General features: G+C 36.0%; 1 protein-coding gene across 1 annotated transcript in view; it reads right to left on the bottom strand.

The window, feature by feature from the left end:
* Nup107 (nuclear pore complex protein Nup107) overlaps positions 1-20,500 on the bottom strand; it is a 446,410-nt gene that overhangs the window by 405,818 nt on the left and 20,092 nt on the right. The window contains exons 2-3 of the mRNA XM_090373566.1: positions 17,000-17,118; positions 1,592-1,659 (exon numbers count right to left, since the gene is read on the bottom strand). Coding sequence (XP_090229692.1) covers positions 1,592-1,659; positions 17,000-17,118 — 187 coding nt within the window. The remainder of the gene's footprint in view (positions 1-1,591; positions 1,660-16,999; positions 17,119-20,500) is intronic.

The raw sequence follows: 20,500 nt of genomic DNA, 5'->3' as shown, positions 1-20,500 counted from the left end.
TAGCTTTTGGAATGTAACCCCTCCCTTTTTGTACTAGTTCTTATTCCCATATAACACGGTTTTGCATTACACGAGATTTTGTAGTAACCAAACTACCATGTTATACAAGGGTTACCTGTACTTAGATTTCAGGAAAGCTTTTGATACTGTTGCACATGGAAGACTACTGTACAAATTGGAGCAGTATGGCATTAAGGGAAAGTTGCTACAATGAATAAAAGGTTGGTTCAGAGGGAGAAGACAGAGTGGTAATCAATGGGTACTGCTCTACTTGGACCAATGTTATTAGTGGTGTCCCTCAGGGTTCGGTGTTGGGCCCATTGTTGTTTTGTATATTTATCAATGATACTGTTGAAGGTATATCAAGCTAAATGTCAAAGTTTTCAGATGATACAAAGGTTGGCACGGTTGTTATAACAGTATGCTGCTGCAACAGGATCTGGAAAAGTTTGGCAGATGGGCTGAGAAGTGGCAACTGAAGTTTAACATTGACAAATGCAAAGTACTGCATATGGGTAGCAGTAACTCCAGAGAAATGTACCAACTATGTGGTACTACACTCAGTGTAGTGGCGAAGGAAAGATACCTTGGGTTATTGTGCAGTCAGATATGAAGTTTTCTGAGCAGTGCAGACAGGTGCCAGAGTAGGTCATAGGGTCTTGTCAATGATATATAAGAATTTTGCTAGCAGAGAAAAGGAGGTGATTATCCCTTTGTATAAGGCAATGGTCAGGCCACACCTTGATGCATACAGTCTGGAAACCTCGTTTTAGGAAGGATGTATAGTTGCTAGAATGAGTACAGAGAAGGGCAACAGGACTGGTGAAGGGAACAAAGGGGTTCTTCTTATGAAGAAAGGCTTAAGTTCTGGAAATTATAGCTTCTGGAGACTAGGCACCTGCAATGCGACCTGACTGAGGTGTATAAGGCCTTGAATTAATTGAGCAGGCTCAATGCTGATGGGATTCTTCCGCTTGCTCAGATTACAAACCTGAAGGGGCATAGATTCAAACTGAGGAAAGACATTTGTAGAATAGATGTACGGAAGTTTGCCTTTGGCCAGCAGGTAGTTGATTGCTGGAATACACTTCCATCTATTGTTGTGGAAGTTGATAGTTTAAATTAATTCAAGACAGAACTAGACAAACATTTGGAATGAATGGATCAGTGAAATGGGAAGAGGGTTTTTTTTTTTTGGCTGATGCTGTATAAACTTGCTTTCTTGCATCATGTGCCTCTGCTAATGCTAAAAATACCAAAGCTTAAAATGAGGCATGTTAATAATCGAATTGCCAATACCTAACGCTTTTAAATAAATTTTTGTTATCAATAATTTATGACTGTATTTACAATAAAAAAATTAATGTTATTTGTCACTCAATTACAAATAATGTGCTAAATTAATTAAACAAAAAAAATTTTAAAAACTCAAATAATACCAAGTATGATTATGTGCCCAAATAAAATATATGCTTGAAGTCACATTAACATTTTAAAGGTGCTTTCACCTAATATTGCCAGAAGCACATATAAAAGAAATCAAATTCTTATATAGCAGTTTGCATTAATTTTTCTTAAATCTTTTCCTTACCACTTGTGTTGAGTTAAGGAGCAAACTAGCATCAGACTGTAAATGATTAATGCTCTCTCTTGCATTTACTATAACAGAGAAATATGAAGATTAGCATTTTTAAAATAAATCATCTGAACACCCAAAAATATAGTTTTTATTTTATAAAAATATTACATATAAAACATAAAAGTTAGTAATGCAACTTAAAAAACGTTTTATATTTTTATTATATTTTCACTTATCTTCACTTATTCTGTTTTGGCTAATGCCAAAACAGAATAAGTGAAGAATTACGTTAACAGACACATGCCTGCCAACTTTTAAAAATCATAATTGGAAAAACTTTTAATAGAGATCAATTTTCCAGCTGAAATATGGCGGAGCAAAGTTACAGGCTGTTTCTTCCAAGTTAATAACAAGTAATTAAATGCAAATCATAACAACAATACAGATAATTACATCGTTGTGAAATACAGTAACCACATTTTAAAGTTATTTGCATTGTTTATATATATATTATTATCCTTTTGTATTATAATTCTTTTGTATTATCATTCTATTGTTTCTTAATCTGTCTTTTGTGCATCGTTAATGCCATTGTTATTGCCATGTTGGCCAATTGAACATTATACGTGCAAGTGTATATACGTTTACAATAGTTCGATTTTCTTAAGTACTGGTGTTTTTTACATATAGGTATTGGCGTTAATACAATACTGGTCTTTAAGTTAGCCTTGTCTCGGTTATCTTAAATTCACCCAGTACTTAAGAAAATCAAACTATTGTAAACGTGTGTATATATATATATATATATATATATATATATACAGGGTGTCTCAAAAATATTGGTACAAACGTTTAGGGGAGGTAGGTAACATCTAAAGGAATGTGAATCGCATAGGAACCCATAACCAGAAACGTCACCGTAAGTCGGTACACGGCGCTGTTCATCAGTTCGTGAGAGGGAAAATTTCTGGTTTACTCATTCAAGTAGTAGTCGCCGCACAAAGAGCATGCATCAATATACAAACTGTGAGCTGGCAGACGTGTCCCTAGTGCCCCCATGCAGCACAACATTGCTTCACAATAAATGTGTGGGCAGGTATGGTCGGGGACTGCTTAGTCGGCCCATACCTATTACCATCCCGCACGAACTCCGCTAAATATCGGATCTTTCTTGAACAAGTTCTACCAGAGTTACTTGACGATGTTCCAGCAAATGTGAGACGCAACATTTGGTTTCAACATGACGGGGCGCCTACCCATTATGGGAGGTGTGTTCGTGACCATTTGAGAACAGGCATTTTGTGCATCGATGGATTGGCCGTGGTGGACCTGTTGCCTGGCCTGGCCCCCACGCTCACCTGATTTATTGAGCCTTGATTTCTTTCTGTGGGGGGCCCTCAAATCTATCATGTTTGAATCGCCTGTGGAGACGGAAACTGATCTCGTCTGAGGTGCAGCTGCTACTGTCAAAGAAACTCCACGTGTGCTCGACCGTATCCGCCAATCCATGCTGCGTCAGTGTCATCACATCTCATGGTGGAACCTTCGAGCATCTGTTGTAACATGAAATGCATCCATCTCTTACTATATTGTTAATATTATGTCAAATAAATGTTTGCCACTAATTACTGTCTTTTGTCATTTCTGCTTCTTGTGCCTCTGCTACTACGTTCCCGTGACGTTTCTGGTTATGGGTTCCTATGCGATTCACACATTCCTTTAGATGTTACCTACCTCCCCTAAACATTTGTACCAATATTTTTGAGACACCCTGTGTGTGTGTGTATGTGTGTGTGTATACACACAGTGGATTCCAGTTATTTGGGCCACCAGTTAATTGGGGACAGCCGTTTATTTGGGGCAAATCTTAAAAAACAGAACCCAATCGAGAAAATAGCCAGGGTTTACTTCACTTAATTGGGGCAACATGCCGTTTAATCGGGGCAGGAGACTGCAGCACTGGAGATCACCCTACGATTGTCTCTGACCAAACCACGTGGTTCGGTCCGATTTCTGGAGGTCACCACCATAAAACAATAAAAACAATTAGCAGTCAACTGTTTATTGGGCTTTTCTGTTAGTGCAATCTATCATAAACGGATAGTAAACTCGATCTTACTGAATTTGTGATAATACCAACAGCTGGAATTCTGTAGGTTATTATGGTAAAATGTGTTCACACTTCCATGAAATCTTCAATCATATAAAAAAATTAATTTTCAGATCTTCTCTATGTTCTTTTTAAAGCTTTGTAACTTGTTACTCCGTTCTCACTTGCACGTATCGTGTTACTTGCAATTTGTGTGTGCCGTGTCCTTTGTTATTGATTGCTTATCTTGTTACTGTTTTAAATTTTAACTCCCACCCACAAATGTCAGTGAACAGAAATGTCGACTAGTTAGTTATGTACATATTACAGTACGTATTAATTATTCCGATTATCATGTATATTCTTCCGATTTTTGGGTATTATTTAATTTTTTAATTGGTAAGGTAATAAAGGGCAAATTTGTGCTTAATATCTTTACTTTTATAGCCTGTGGATAATATTCCTCCTATTTTTGCTAATTAGTATCGCTGTTTAATAGAATTAAAATTCAATTCACAAACGTGAATCACAATGACCGGCGCTTACTACACATCGTATAGTGAACGGTACTTTACTATAGTGACTCCATCGTAACGTGATTTGATTGTACAGTGAACCAATTGTAAAGGGAGGTACATTGTATTTTTAACTATTTACGTGAAACTTCGGATAATCGGGACAGCCGCTTAATCGGGCCAAAATGCACTAGTCCCGATGTGTCCCAATTAACCGGAATCGACTGTATATAAAAAAAATATATATATAAGCAAATATATATATATATATTGTACTTATGAAAACAAACATTAGGCATTAAAGATATAAAGATAAATCTTTACTTAAAACAAAAAAATATAGTAAAATTTTTAAAAAAATCCAACATGGTTACTCGCAGCTGCTGAAAACGTTAATTTTTTTTTTTTTTTAGAAATCTGCACTAAAGTCTGTTAATAGCAAAGTCACAGACAGTTTTGTTCATTTTAAAACCAAAACTAGCTCTAATGATTAATATGATGTAGAAAAACTGAATTTGTCTTTGAAATAAAACTTTTTGTTTTCATCACCTGATATTGTTCATATTTAAAGTAATGAACTTGAACCTCATTTTTTCACAGCCATAAAAATAATGTGATGAAGAACACTTCCAATGAAAAATAAGTAACACTTTCCCCAAATGTGAAACAAAGAATTTATTCCAGAGTAGGTGTCTAACACCAGATACAGTCGATGAAAATAATACAGAAAATAAATCAACTGCAAAGTAAGCTGCATGTTCCCAAAATTTCTTTTCAAGGACAAATAAAAAATTAACCTAAAACATTTTGATGAAACTAGATAAATATACTAAGGAACAAAAGAATCAGAAAAGATATTCACTGCTAATACCCTCCAAGAGAACCAAAATCACATCACACACCAAGCACATGATCCTAATAGATAACATGCTTGGCATATTTCAGTAATAAATAATAGCAAAACAAATGCCATCTAATGATAGTCCTGTGCCAAAACTGATAAATTCAATATTATATATTTGAAAAAAAAATATAATAATAATAATAAATAAATAATAATAAAATAACACTTGAAAAACTTTGAAAAACAAAATTAAAAAAAAAAAAAAAATTTTTTTTTTTATGAAAACCTCAAATAGCAGAGGTATTAGAACCCATAGTATTTAGTACCATGCACTTACATGCACTAAGTACTTGGTACTTAGTGCATGGGTTGAAGCTTGATAAGATTAAAGAAGATATATCAATTTGGCTGAAACCAAGAAAAGTCAAACTTTCTCAAAAACCCCCAAAATATATGCAATTTATAGAAATATTCTAGTTAAATCAGAAACATTAGCAGGGCACAGAAAGAATAAAATAAAAAAGTGCAAATGAAATAGTCGATTCCAGTTATTTGGGACACATCAGGACTAGTGCATTCTTGCCCAATTAAGCGGCTGCCCCAATTATCTGAAGTTTCACGTAAATAGTTAAAAATGCAATGGAGCCCCACTTTACAACTGGTTCACTGTACAATCAAATCACGTTACAATGGAGTCACCATCGTAAAGTACCATTCACTATACGATGTGTAGTAAGCGCCGGTCATTCTGATCATGTTTGTGAATTTAATTTTTTTTCTAATTAGGATTATATTTTTCTAATTAGGATTATATTTGATTCTAATTAGGATTCTTTTTTCTAATTAGCAAAAATAGGAGGAATATTATCCACAGGCTATAAAAGTAATGATATATTAAGCACAAATTTATCCTTTATTACCTTACCTATTAAAAAAATAAATGATACATGAAAATCGGAAGAATTAATACATACTGAAGAATTAATTAATATGTACATACTAACTAGTTGACATTTCTGGGTGGGGGTTAAAATTTAAAACAGTAAAAAGATAAGTAATCAATAACAAAGAACTCCGCACACACAAATTGCAAGTAACACGATATGTGCAAGTGAGAATGGAGTAACAAGTTACGAAACTTTAAAAATAGGAATGAAGAGAAGATTTGGAAAATTTGTTTTATGGTTGTGACCGCCAAGCAATCGTAGGGTAATCTCCAGTGCTGTGGTCTCCTGCCCCGATTAAACGGCATACTGTCCCAATTAAGCGAAGTAAACCCTGGCTATTTTCTCGACTGGGTTCTGTTTTTTCAGATTTGCCCCAATTAACCAGTGGCCCAAATAACTGGAATCCACTGTATATATCTTTCGTTCTAATTAATGAATGCATCAAAAGAAGTGTACTATAATGCCCATAAATGCATTATAGTACACTGGAAACTAACCAGTAATTTTGGAAAGAAAAAGGTATACATTAAAATTCTATTTTTTATGCTGAAAAAAACTCTTTAGTAACAGTAGGCTGAACAAAAAAAAAAATCTTAACTACCTTAGTCAGATCTTACGGTTGGGAAGCAAACAAACTCTAAGCCGAACCAAAACTATGGAAACTTAACACAGGCATTCACATATAGTGCATGTTTTTATGTGAACATAAAACCTTAAGAAATTCTTGCATCCATACTTATAATAATAAAAACTAGATAGTTAAGTGTGAGACTTGCAGTTCTAGCATTTAACATGTAATTAAAAAATATTCAATTAAATTAATATGAAATGAATTATTAATCAATGAAAGTGAATACTCCACTAGAGAAATGTTAAAATTTATGCTCACATAAATAATCCAAATATTAATTCTTTAGGAATATTTTGCTTTTAAAATACTATAATATGCCAACTCAATGTACCAACTATTATAGAATACCATAATGTGCCAACAAGGTGCAGCAACTGGAAAACAAGGCTATGATATGATAATAACGAGTGATGGTGTGGCGTTCTACAAAAACATGAAATGAAAGATTTATTGCTCCTTGAGCAATCACTCTTTCATTTCTTGTTTACTTCCAAGGTTGGCAGAAATTGCCGCTATTTCAGAACATAGTGTGAGCCGAAATGCACGTCTCTCCTGTATCTGTGTTGCGAAGAGACAATGGGACAAAGAACAAACATCGAGTATTGTGCTCAACTGGCCAAAAGTGCCACAGAAATGTACCAAATGATGAAGTAAGAGTATGTTGAGAATTCTGTCTCATGCATGTGTGTTTGGGTGGCATAGGTTTTCCTCCCACAAATAACGCTGGTCTAGCCCAAACCACAACCCTGGTTTGCACCAGGCTTATACACCAAGTTTTTGATAACAAGGCATGGTTCGCTGAACGTAAAACTGTGTCAATTGGATCTCATAAAAGGACCCCTAAATGTACTTGTGGTGCTGATGAGGATTGGGCCCGTGTCTTATATGATTGCTCCAATTATCATCCCCACAGATATATATTAATCAGCAAAACAGGACCCATAAACTGCGGAGACAAGCAATTGCTCGTCTCTCATGACATGCATTACATGGCCTTCTTCGAGTTTGCTCAAAAAGTTTTTGAGACTAGAAGAAACCATTCTACTTAAAGTTGACTTATGACTTGAACTCAAACGTGTCTGGCCTGCTAGAATGTGCCTCCCACCCAGCTACCGGTTACTAAATTCACTTTATTTTCAATACACCATATTATTTTATATGTATGCTTTTATTTGCATGTTATTTATTATCCTGTGAGTGAATGTGTACAGTCAGTCCTTGTATAACACATGTTTACATTACACAAATTCAATCATACATGATTTATAAATAGAGGAACAATATCATATATAACACAAACCGAATTCAATTATACACGATTCGCCTGTGTGTTTACAAGAAATGGCAGTCAAACGCGGAATCACCAACTGAATGCAACACGATAGGAATGAAGAGAAGATTCTGAAAATGTATTTATGTTTTTATATCAGTGAAGGGGAAACATATTTCACTATAATAACGTAAAAATCCACACAATTCCAGCTATCGATATTATCACAATCTAATTGCATTTGCGATACCAGTTTATAACAGATTCCACTAGCAGAAACGCAACTGGAAATTGTTTTTATTGTTTTATGGCAGTAACCCCCAGAAATGTGCTTTAGTAAAATGTGAGCTAGTGAGGTGTTAATAGTGTATCTCTGCCTTTACGGTGTTGTTTATTCAATTGCTACACACATGCAGCTTTGTTTATGTGTATCAAACGTGCCTCCTCATTTTGTAATTGTACTTTATTCCTTAAAATAGAGTAAAATATTTAAAAGGTGTGAAAAGGAAGTATCCTGGTGAAGACGCTACAGATTCAGAGAGAAAAAGAAAAGCAATATCGATAGACAGAGGTGGACTGGGTAAAAAATTCTTACCTGGGAAAATTTGTAGCGGCCTCATACTAGCGTTTATGGCCAAAATCACACCAGCTTCCACATTGTCTTCTGGCCTCTGGTCCACCCGGGTTTCCCCGGTAAGGCTTATGGCCAGTCCGCCTCTGTCGATAGAGAAAAAATATAAAATTGTGAAACTCTTTGAGCGAAATGAAAGACCATGTGATATTGCATGTGCTACAGGCCTAAATGAGGCAACGCCGAGAATTAGAATGCAGAGAAGATAAAAACAACTTTCATAGCAGGAACAACTCAAAGTGTAACAAAATCCATTAGATCAAGACAAAGAATTGGAAGAGATGGAACGGCTGTCATCTGTTTGGATAGAAGATCAAACAAAGAACAAGTTTGCTTACAATAGAAGCAAAAGCATTAGCAATATTTTATTACGTAATAAAATATGTAAGTATCTTATTACAATTATTTATTGTATTTGGTAATGTTTTGGTTACAAATGTGTTCAATCTTGGGTGGTCGGCATCTAACCCTATTTTTCCCCATAGGGCCTGTTATTTATATTGCCCGAGGGTTGCTAGGAACACAACTATCATGCTATATGAGGACTGATTATATTAATAAGTATGCATGTAAGTGAGTGTATTTGTGTAAGTATATGAGTACATGTAAGTGAGTGTATTTGTGTAAGTATATGAGTACATGTAAGTGTGTGTGTATAGATGAATTTGGGTATATGTTGCAAATTACTGACTGAGTAAATTTGGTGTTTTGCTTCCATGTTTGTGTGCATAACACCATAATATGCTGGGTGGGAAATGAGTCTGTTTAACCCATGGGAGGGATCATAAAGTGTGTGTGTGATAGTCTTATTCAGGGTTTTGTTATGAATGAGTTGAATGTGCATAAATGTCGATTTATAGTATGAACCAGAGCTGTATTGCTCAATATGTTCTACGTTGATATCAATATTTGTAAAATAATAAGAAGTTTACCTCAATATAATACACAGAACACTTCGGTATGATACTCTCCTGCAATTAAAACGAAAAAATCAAAAATCTTACATTACAATTAAGAATAAAATAATTAAAAATCAATTGAACACAATTAAAAATTAAATTAATTAAAAGAAATTTAGCGAAAAAATTGCAAAAACAATTTTCCTTCCTTAGAAAAAATCGTAGTAAGGAAAATCGTTTTTGCAATTTTTTTGTTAAATTTCTTTTAATTAATTTGATTTTTAATTGCATTAGATTGATTTTTAATCATGTTCATTTAACTGTGTTCAATTGATTTTTAATTTTATTTTATTCTGTAACGTAAGATTTTCAATTTTTTTGTTTTAATTGCTGGAGAGTATCATACGGAAGTGTTCTACGTATTATATTGAGGTAAACTTCTCTTATTATTTTACAAATAAATGTGGATTGAATGAGAATGTCCAATACATATTGACTGTTGTACTCTGAATTATATAAAAACTTAATGTTATCTCTGGGTTAAACAACATAAATGAGATTGTAAAGACAAGTCACTTGTGTAAACTATGTGGTGACTGTATGAATACATTGTAATTTGCTCAAAAGAAGAAAAAAAAAAGTCCTTTCTTGGTAGATGTCTTCATTTAGATGGCACCTGGGTCCTGTCTGAATGCGATGATGTATGTAACAAGATAAATGAGTGAGTGAATGTTGTGTACTGTTAGAAACCAATCTGTCCCTAAATAAGTATTTTAAAAAAAAAATGAACTTGTGTAATTGTTAGTGTGTGTTGTTCTAGCAGGCAACCCCTCCAAATTGGACTGCAGTGAGGGCACCTACGTGTAACCACCTGCACTACTGATGCCATTCCCTCTCATTTGTGGGATATGCTGCCAGCTACAGCTGGTCTGGCTAGTGTGGAATTATTCATAAGGAACCACTGTCCTCAGTGCAATCTCTGCCCAACATAGGGCACCCTAGCCCTATGCTTTATTTCCAACTTACCCATACTCCCTTCCCCTATTCCTATTTTTTGCCTGGTGGACCCTACCACCACAAATCTTTTAAGATTTCTCATGGGCTTTTTAAGATTTCTCATTTCCCATTCTCATGGGAAGAAGCCCATGAGAATGATGGGCTTCTTCCACAAGGGTGACTCTGTTCCTTAACTTCCTACTTCTTGGTGGACAGCCTTCCTGTCAAGGTTAGGGTGGACGGAAACCATCCACCCTAACCTTGCTCTGCTCCCACCCTACCCACTGTCACCCCTTTCACATCATCTGCTCCTAGTGGTTTTTCACCCAAATGGAGCCCCTACCTAGCAAGCTCAGGTGCACCCCAGGGTTCGCCCCACCATAGTCTTTCTTTACTGTACCCAACTGCCTCCCCGAGGTGGTGGACAGAAATGCAGGGTCCTACTAGGGACACTGGCTGCTAAATGCTGGAGGAACAACAGACCAACTTAACCCCACACTACATTTTGCAGACTAACATAAATATTTACACTATCTCTGGCATTTACAGTCTGTACTGTGTCACAAAGCATACTCCGTGGTTTGTAGTGGGGGAAACCACCAGTGCCACTAGACAAACACTATACACTATGTCCTTTCTGTATTTGAACTGTAGTAGGGTTAACCCACAGGGAACCACTCCTGCCTTGCTGATACCATGCATCCACTCTTCTGAGGCAAGGCGTGCGAACTGCTGACACTGGCTACGACTAATCTGGCCAGGGTAAGATTTCATACAGAATTGCATTCTGTGCACCTCCCATCCCTGCCTGGTGTATCCTACCACCACAAACCTTTTACTTTTTCTAACAAGCACCCCCCCCCCCCAAATGTCAGGATGGACACCTGCCACTGGCATTCCCCTTTATCCCTTCAACCTCCTATTTCCAGGTAGACAGCCTTCCTATTCCAAACTGACTCAACATTGTACTTGCCACCCATGTCAACTGGATGCACAGCCTCAGATTTTGTTTCCCAACTAACAGCATAATCCCTCCTCTGTTCCTATCAGGTCTGTCCTTTCTGCACACACTGTATTCATAAATTCAAATTCCACATTCTTCATATCTGTGTGGCACCACATCTCTAATATCCCAAGAATATCAGCCTTTTACATCTTGACCAGCACTTCAAATTCATCAAATTTATTTACTATACGCCTAGCAGTGGTGTACATATACAAGTATACATGCACCTGTTCTTACTCTTAGTTACCCTAACACAGCCCATGAATTTACTTGTTCCATGATGACTCCCAGTAGTTCTTGAAATTCTTAGCACCTTGCTCTCTGGGCTGCTGCTCATTCCAATAGAAGCAGTGCAAGAATCAATCACCTCTGCAGCTTTATTAATTTATTAGTCTGTGTACACCTCCAAGCTAGCAGTTAAACATAACAAATTATTCATGATGCAACATAACAGAAGAAATTATTCTCAATGCAACATAAGAACTATTTAGAATTCTAAAATAAGCCTATCAGGAATAGTTGCAGAAGTTGAAATTAGTGCATACAGCATCAAGAATAACAATAAGCTTTATGTCCCAAATATTAGCATATTCCCCAAACTGTTTTGATCATACATATCTGATTTCATATTTGATTAAGATGACGACAGAATTTACATTTTTTCTGCTTGATATTATCTAAGACTGCTTTCTATAATACCAGGACTCCAACTTATTGATCAAATCATTATGCTCACAGTGGCTTAATATACGTGTTATTAACTGTTCCTTTTACAACTTGCTTTTGATTGTCTGATTCTTGGATAAGTGAGGGAAAGCAAAGTACTATTACGATCCTTTTTTTTTTTACCTTTCCTCTTCCTTATTCATTATTTGATGTCCACCAATTTTTCCCACAATTTTATTTAATACCAAGATGGCTAGCAGTTGACTATAACCTTACACATTTTATTCAATTGGTTAGTTGTCTCTCAAGAAGCTTGTTAACAGTAAGTTGTTAAATTTTATAAAGCAATAAAGTTCTGGACTGGTGCTGTTACAGTTATGTTTGGGCGCCTCCGTAGCCAGGTGGGAAGGAGCAGCAGTGCGTAGCACATGCTTCTTGATTAGACCGGGGTTCGAGCCCCGTCACCACCAAATACGGAGTATGCGGAAAGGTCAAGGAATGACCACCGCATATCCCGGAGCAATATGGCCTTAGTTGCTAATGCTCCTAAAAACCAAATAACAAACAATAACAAACAGTTATGTTTGATGAGTCTGAAAATAAACAGGAGTGGTATGTTACAGTTCAAACTTCCTTGGTACAGAGACTGTCCAGTAGGCTGACAGGTTGCAAGTAACAACCAGTTTCTTGAGTAGCATCAACATTCAGTGTCTTGATTTTGCAATGGAACAATGAACGAATATCAAATTTTGCTTTCAACTTAAAAACTTACAACAAAAACATATGAAATATTAAAAACTGTTTATGGTGATGAAACGTCAAGTTGTACCAGTGTGTTTGAATGGTATAAGTGGTTCAAAGACAGATGTGAGAAGTTCACGATGATCCAAGAGGAGGACATCCATCAATCTCTCGAAATGAGGAAAGAGTTGTATATGTACAGGAAACTGTGACAAGAGATCACTGTTTGACTCTCATAATGATGACTGATGAATTGGGTACAAATAAGGAGATCACTCAGATTCTGCATGATGATTTAGCAAAAAGAAACGTCTGTGCAAAAATCAAGGATGAGCAGAAGCAAAGAAGAATTAATGCAATGACTTCATCCAGACTTGACAAGACAATTCCAATTTTCTTGACTATATAGTCACTAGAGTGTTGGGTGTTTCACACAAAGCAATCAGAGTATGCAGTGGACTTAAAAATCACCAAGGCCCAAAAGAGATTTCTGCATCATCTTGATCCTAGTCTTTTGTAAACAAAACTTTTACAAAAGACTAGGATCAAGATGATGCAGATCATGTTTTTGAACAAACAGGGTATGATTCACATGGAATTTGTATCTGGAGAGAGAGAGGGGGGGGGGGACACTGCTGCATTCTGGATATAGGTGCTTCAAAGACTACCGAAATGCATCTCCAGGGAGACCGCAATTTTGAGAGAATGGCAGTTGGTTCTTATTGCACAACAATGTACCTACACATTCTACACTTGTGAAGGCATTTCTGATGAAATATGGCATCACACATATCAACTATCCACCCTATTCTCCTGATCTAGCACCAGCTGATATCTTCCTCTTTCCCAAGATGAAAACTGCCCTTAAAGGAAAGAGATTTCAGGACAGAAAACAAAGAAAAACATAACTGCTGAACTGGACATCATCTCTTTGGATGCCTTTGCTGACTCTTTTCAGAAATTTTTAGAATAGTATAATAAGTGCATTCAATCAGGTGGTGGTTACTTGGGATAAAAATAAAACATTTTTGAGCTTCTTCACTTTGTTCTTTTTATTGCACTAGTCTGGAAACTTTACTGTCACATCTCGTAAGCAAAGATATGATCTATAGCTAACAAAGCAGCCACTTCCAAGGTTAGCTATTACTGTAAAATACAATCAGACACATAACTTTGCTAATTACATTTTCCATATATTGAATGGTACTAGCCCCTTTCAAACTTAGCACTGAATGTAATTTTTAATGGCAATATATTTTGCCTATATTTGTATATATAAAATTTTGAATAATTTTCTCTTCTAGAGTATTTTGCATATTATTGCATAACCCACACACCCACAAATTAATGGAATAATTAAATAGAAAATAAAGAGTAGCTATAACTGATACAATAAAACCAGCATTAAGCCCCACCACCTCACAGGAATGGCAAAAATGTGGTGCTTAATGAAAAGTTGGTGCCAAATTTTGCTAACTTTAACTCAGCTTTTGCCGCCAGGTAACCAAAGGTTGTGGGTTCAAATCCCGCCTCGGGCTTGGATCAGAGTAAAATGCAAAAATAACAATGCACCAACAACTAACAAAAAAAAAAAAAAAAAGCTGTTTTTATTACATTAGCTAAACAAACAGGTCTCAGAACAAAAAAAAAAAGTGCTTTTAGTTTGGCTAAGGTTTTTTCCTATTATTTAACAATGATTCTTCAAAATTTGCTAGTTTAAAATATATATCACAATAACCATTAGAGGAGTAAATTCTGTTAACTTTTTGATACATTTTAAAGCTGACCCCACGTTTTTTTTTTCTTTCAGTACAGTGAGGTTTATTTTTGGGTAACTCTTGTATTTCTTCATTGTCATTTGTAAATTAACTTTTCTAATACTGATGCAAGACTTCAACCAGCAGAGTGTCCCACTGTTTATCTCATATGTTGGCAGATTCTCTTCTGTGCTGAACTCCACCAGGAACTGCTTACTCCAGTGAACATCCAAGCAGTTTCCAGCAGAATTCAACAGTCTTATAGCATTTTTTCCCATTTGACACACTTTCTTTAAGAGTTTCAGGTAAAAATGAAAATCCACAACTTTGAAAACATTTTTGAATAGTTTCAGTTTTGACTTCTGATCAAGAAGAACTTGTCTCCAAAAAATTATGTCCAATAAATTTATAGATTTCAACAATTCTGGTCTGGCAATTTCATTGCTGATGTCCATTTGGCTTAAAATATATGATAAGTTCCCTCTAAAACTTAGTTTTATTGCTTGTATTATACGTTGATCCAAAGTTGAATTAGACTTGATAATTAATATAATATTATAATTAACATGTTTGAATATCTTAGTTATCATCCATGCCTTACTGTTGTTTTCATGAAATGTTGAAAATTTCTCTGAAAAAAATTTTAAAATACCTGGATTTGCCATATTTTAATAACTAATAATGTTTCTTTTTCACAATAAAACTGGTTAAGCAATAAAAAGTAATTCCTTCTTTACTTTGTTTTATACCACTTGATTTCTTCCCATTTACCTCAAAATATTTCTTAGGGAAAGATTTAAAACAGAAACTCGTTTCATTGAAATCATAAATGGCTTTAGAATGATACCCAACACAGATGTTCTCCAATTCATCAACAGCTGCCAAATTAACTTGACCACTTTCAACACTCTCTCAACCAAAATCAATATTACACCATTTTAAAAATGATTGAAGCCATCTATTGGATGATTTAAATGCATTTTCATAAAATGCCTTTAGCAAATTTTGAAGCGTTGTCTGGACCATAATCTGCCACGCTGGTCCAGTGCAGGTTGGCAGATCGACCGTATTCAGCAGTCAGGGGCTTGAACCCCGATCTACTCAAAGAGCGTGTGCTACCACACTCCCGCTCCTGCCCACTAGGCTACGGAGGCCCTTTTTTATGGGCATATTTCACACACAACAATCAACAAAAAATTTGTAACATAATTCATTAATTTCTGTTACCTATTGACCTGTATTTTCTTATTTCTATTCTCAGGCAAATTCTTCTTAAAATCTTCAAGAAGAGCATCCTTTGAAGACCATATTTTTTGGATTTGTGTTCAGTCAACAACAAATTTTAGCACAATATTTTTAGTATTCATGCCTAACACTAAGTTACAACATAGTTTAACACTGCAGAGCAGCAGCACACATGTAGTTGCAGCATCATGCTCCTTTATGAAATACATCAAAACCAAACCTTAGAGAGGAAACCATACAACATCATTCTAATTGATGTTGCTTGCACAAATTTCTTCTTGATGGTTGCTGCAATAGCACTGTACTATTAATTACTTTTTATTCAATTCCTTGATTGTAAATACTTCATGTTCTCTATAAGAAACTCAGTTTCCAAATTTTTTTTTTTTTTTTTCCTGTTATTGTATCATTATTTGTTGGTGATAAAAAACAGAAAATTGTAACCAACTGCATTCAGTTCACCAACTTTAAAATAGCCGATAAACCAAACATTGTGCTGCAATTAAAACGTACAGATATAAATTTGCTGACAATAAAAATGCATGCTTCATACAAGTAAGATCAGCTTTTAGGGGACTAAATGCTGCTTATGTCAGACAGGTAGGTGATTAATAGGTGCTCATAAGAGAGAGGTATTTAGTAAGGGACAAGTAAAAATCTGCCACCTAACAATGTAATTCATCTGTAATGCTACTAAACAACACTGACTCGAATCTATAAAATGCCTTTATTATAATATATAAAAATAAAGTAAAATAAAATTTTATTTTACTTCTAAACAAAATTTTATTTTGTTGAGTAGCATTACAGATGAATTACAGAGTTCCTGACTCCAGAGGCCTCTTTAATGAATCATCTTACAATGGCTGTGGCTTAAAGCAAGTTTGTCTGTATCACAATCTGCTAAAGCACCCATATCTAATACTGTTAATATACATACAATGTTTCTACCAATGAATGGTCGGCTTTTATACACAGATTTTATAAAACCGTTATCCTTCTGGCATTATTACATTATACTATTGTTTATTCAAACAACCTGTAATCTTATGGCTACATACTCTCAAAGAATAGATTAAGCTGAAATGAATCAAATTGGTTTATATATTATAAATTATTTATATAATGATTATATATTAAATGTTTAAATGCATTAAAATAAAAAAATTAAATAAAAACTCACTGTTCCAAAAGCTTTTATTTGTTCCACCACTTCTAAGGCCTAAATGGGAAACTGGATTCTTACAAGTAACTGGAGTAGCTGTTGCTAGTAAAGAATACACAGATACCGGAGATCCATTCCTTAAAATAAACAGAAATTTTGTATATGCATATACATGAATATATGTATACGAAATATACTATATATAAATTTTAGTAGTCATTTCAAATGAATCAAACCTAAATTCTTGTCTGTAGAGCTTGCCACTTCATTAAAAAAAAAGACAATTAACACATTCGCTGCTTTTTATATTCACTAGCATCCTTCATGTGTGCCTTGGAGTACTTCTCTGGAGCACCGGAACAAGCAGGCAGTGCTTTTGGTAAATGAATTTCATCTGTGAAGAATCATCTCTCCAAATAACACCAGCATTTGAACAAAATTCAGCAACCACATAACTTGAATAGAATTCTATTTCAGTACCAAATTACATATTATAAAGAGCTGATTCAATGTCATCAGTAGCAAAACTTTTGTCAATTTCTTGGATAACTATTTTCTACAGCAGCAGCATGTTCGAGAGGTTTAGAGACCCAAATTATTCGCTGTATGATTCCTTTCGCCTCAAAGGTGGTACTTGTGCATATGTCCGTTCTGATATTCCCTGTCAGAGACTTGGCAATTTGGAATCTCCTCTCTTTGATCTTCTCTGGCTTAAAATCTCTCTGCCTCATTGTGTCAAATTCATCTGTTGTCTCTACTGTTCTCCCAACTCCACTAATCACTTGGAGCTCTTTGACTTCCTCTCTTTGCAACTTGACTTTCTCCAGTCCAACTTCCCTAACAGTGAGGTAATTTTCCTTGGTGATTTTAATGTTCACAACTCCAGATGGCTTCCGTTTTCTAGTCACACCGACCCAGCTGGTCGAGATGCTGAGGCTATTGCAATTACTAATAATCTTGTACAGATTGTTCATTTACCTACAAGAATACCAGACATTCCTAATCATACAGCCAATACACTTGATCTTTTTCAAAAAAACAACCCTTCTAAGTACACGGTCGAAGTGAGAGGTCCTTTAGGCACTTCAGATCACAACTTGGTGAGTGTCTCTTCTCCAATGGAACGTTTATCTCATGGCTATTCCCAACCTCGTACTGTTAGGCATTACAAGAATGCAAAATGGGATGACCTGCGAGACTTCTTTTCTTCTTTCCCTTGGTCGGATTACTGTTTCCAAACTTCTGATGTCAACGTTTGCTCAGATCGTGTCAGTGAAATTATTCTTGCAGGAATGGAATCCTTTATCCCACACTCCATTTTAAAATCTCGTCCTTTATCTAAACTTTGGTTTTCCAATAAATGTGCTAAGGCTGTTCAAGAGAAGAATGTTGCATATCGTAATTGGCTTGTTTCTAATTCTTCAGTTTCATATTCTGCCTACACCGAAGCTCGCAACAATTGTAAAGCAGTTATTAATCAGTCCAAACTAGAGTTTGAACAGGCTGAGAGTAGAAAACTTGCTTCTTTCCCTAATGGTAGCCGACCATTCTGGTCTCTTGCCAAAGCTATTGGCCGCAACTTTTGGCCATCTATGCTCCCACCTCTGACCACCTCTGACCAAACCAGATGGTTCTGTTGTCACTTCAGCCTTCAATTCACTTCAATAAAGCTGACCTACCAGCATCCCATTTTTCTTCCAGCTCATGTATTAATGATCTTGGTAAAACACCTCCCACCATTCCCAACACGCTCCATTCAATGCCTCCTGCGGTCTTCCATAAAAAGGATATCAGAAGGATTTTGATGAATCTTGATGCTAAGAAAGCTCCAGGTCCTGATGGTATTTCTCCACTTGTTCTCAAAACCTGTGCTCCTGAACTTACTCCTATTCTTTGCCATCTTTTTTCACTTTCTTATTCCAAAGGCGTTTTTCCTTCTGCTTGGAAATTTGCTCATATCCAGCCAGTTCCTAAAAAGGGTGACAAATCCCTCCCATCCAATTATCGTCCCATTGCAATTACTTCTACTCTTTCTAAAGTAATGGAGAAATCAATTAACCGCCAACTCTTAAACTACCTAGAAACGTTCCGTCTGATCAACGATCGCCAGTATGGATTCCATCAATGTAGATCCACTGGTGATATTCTGGCTTATGTTACACATTTATGGACTAATTCAATGGAAAGGTTCGTTGAAATACAAGTAGTTGCTCTTGACATCTCAAAGGCTTTCGATCATGTTTGGCATAAAGGTCTTCTAAACAAGCTCCCATCTTATGGTTTGCCAACTGTTTTTAGTAATTGGTTATCCAGTTTTCTCTCTGATCGCTCACTGAGGGTGATGATAGATGGCTCTCTGTCTTCTAACTTCTCCGCTAATGCCAGTGTCCCCCAAGGTTCAGTTCTTTCCCCCACTCTTTTCCTCTTGTATATTAATGACCTTCTTCCATTAACTGGAAATCCTATCCATAGTTTTGCCGATGACAGCACATTGCATTCCACTTTCCATTTTGAGAAACCTTGTCCTGCTCAATCAGCTTCAACTTTTCGAAAATTTGCTACCAATTCCTTAAATGCCGATCTTCAGGTAATTCTCCAGTGGGGCAAAGACAACTTAGTTGATTTCAACCCTTCTAAAACTCAGTCTTGTCTTATATCTCGCAAAAAGGATTCTTCTGCTCCTATGCTTATCTTCAGTGACACTCCGATTTCTAGGCAAAATGATATATCTCTTTTGGGGATTACTCTGATTTCTAATCTCTCTTGGCACAAGCACATTACAAATATTGCTTCCTCTGCATCTAAAAAACTTGGTTTTCTCTTTCGCTCTCGGCATTACTTTTCTTCCAAACAGCTTCTCACTCTGTATAAATCACAAATCCGCCCTACCATGGAGTACTGTCCCCACGTCTGGGGCTGTCCCCCATAACCTCTCTCAGGCTTCTTGATTCCATTCAGAAGAGGGCAGTTAGGTCAATTAATGATTCATCTCTAACAGAGTCTCTCCACTCGCTTTCTCACACGTACTGTTTCCGCTGCATGCCTCTTCTACAGATACTTCCATGGGCACTGTTCTTCTGAATTGGCTTCTATAATTCCTGCTCTCTCTTTCAAAACAGTCCGAACACATGCCGCCACCAGCCAAACATCCATTTACTGTCCAACTTCAACCCACAGAACCAACTTTTCATCTTCCTCATTTATTCATTCAACTGCCGTTTTCTGGAACAACCTTCCTTCATAAGTATTTCCTGAAAATTATAATCTACAGAAGTTCAAGTCCAACGTCAACAAATATCTTCTTTCGTCTTCTCAACCTCCAACCCAAGCACGGTACCAAGTACTATAGGTTCTAATACCTCTCGTGTTTGGGGTTCACATAAAAAAAAAAAAAAGAGGCAACAAGAAGAAGCAATACTCTGGATCTGGTTATCAGCAGTGATTCTTCATGCATTAATAATGTACATGTAAAAGGCACACTGGGTGGCAGTGATCACAGTGTACTAATGTGGAATTTAA

Source organism: Mastigoproctus giganteus, chromosome 5, assembly GCF_048544385.1.
Source record: "Mastigoproctus giganteus isolate SK-2022 chromosome 5, ASM4854438v1, whole genome shotgun sequence".
Classification (NCBI taxonomy): Eukaryota; Metazoa; Arthropoda; class Arachnida; order Uropygi; family Thelyphonidae; genus Mastigoproctus; species Mastigoproctus giganteus.
This window is presented reverse-complemented; position numbering and strand designations above follow the sequence as displayed.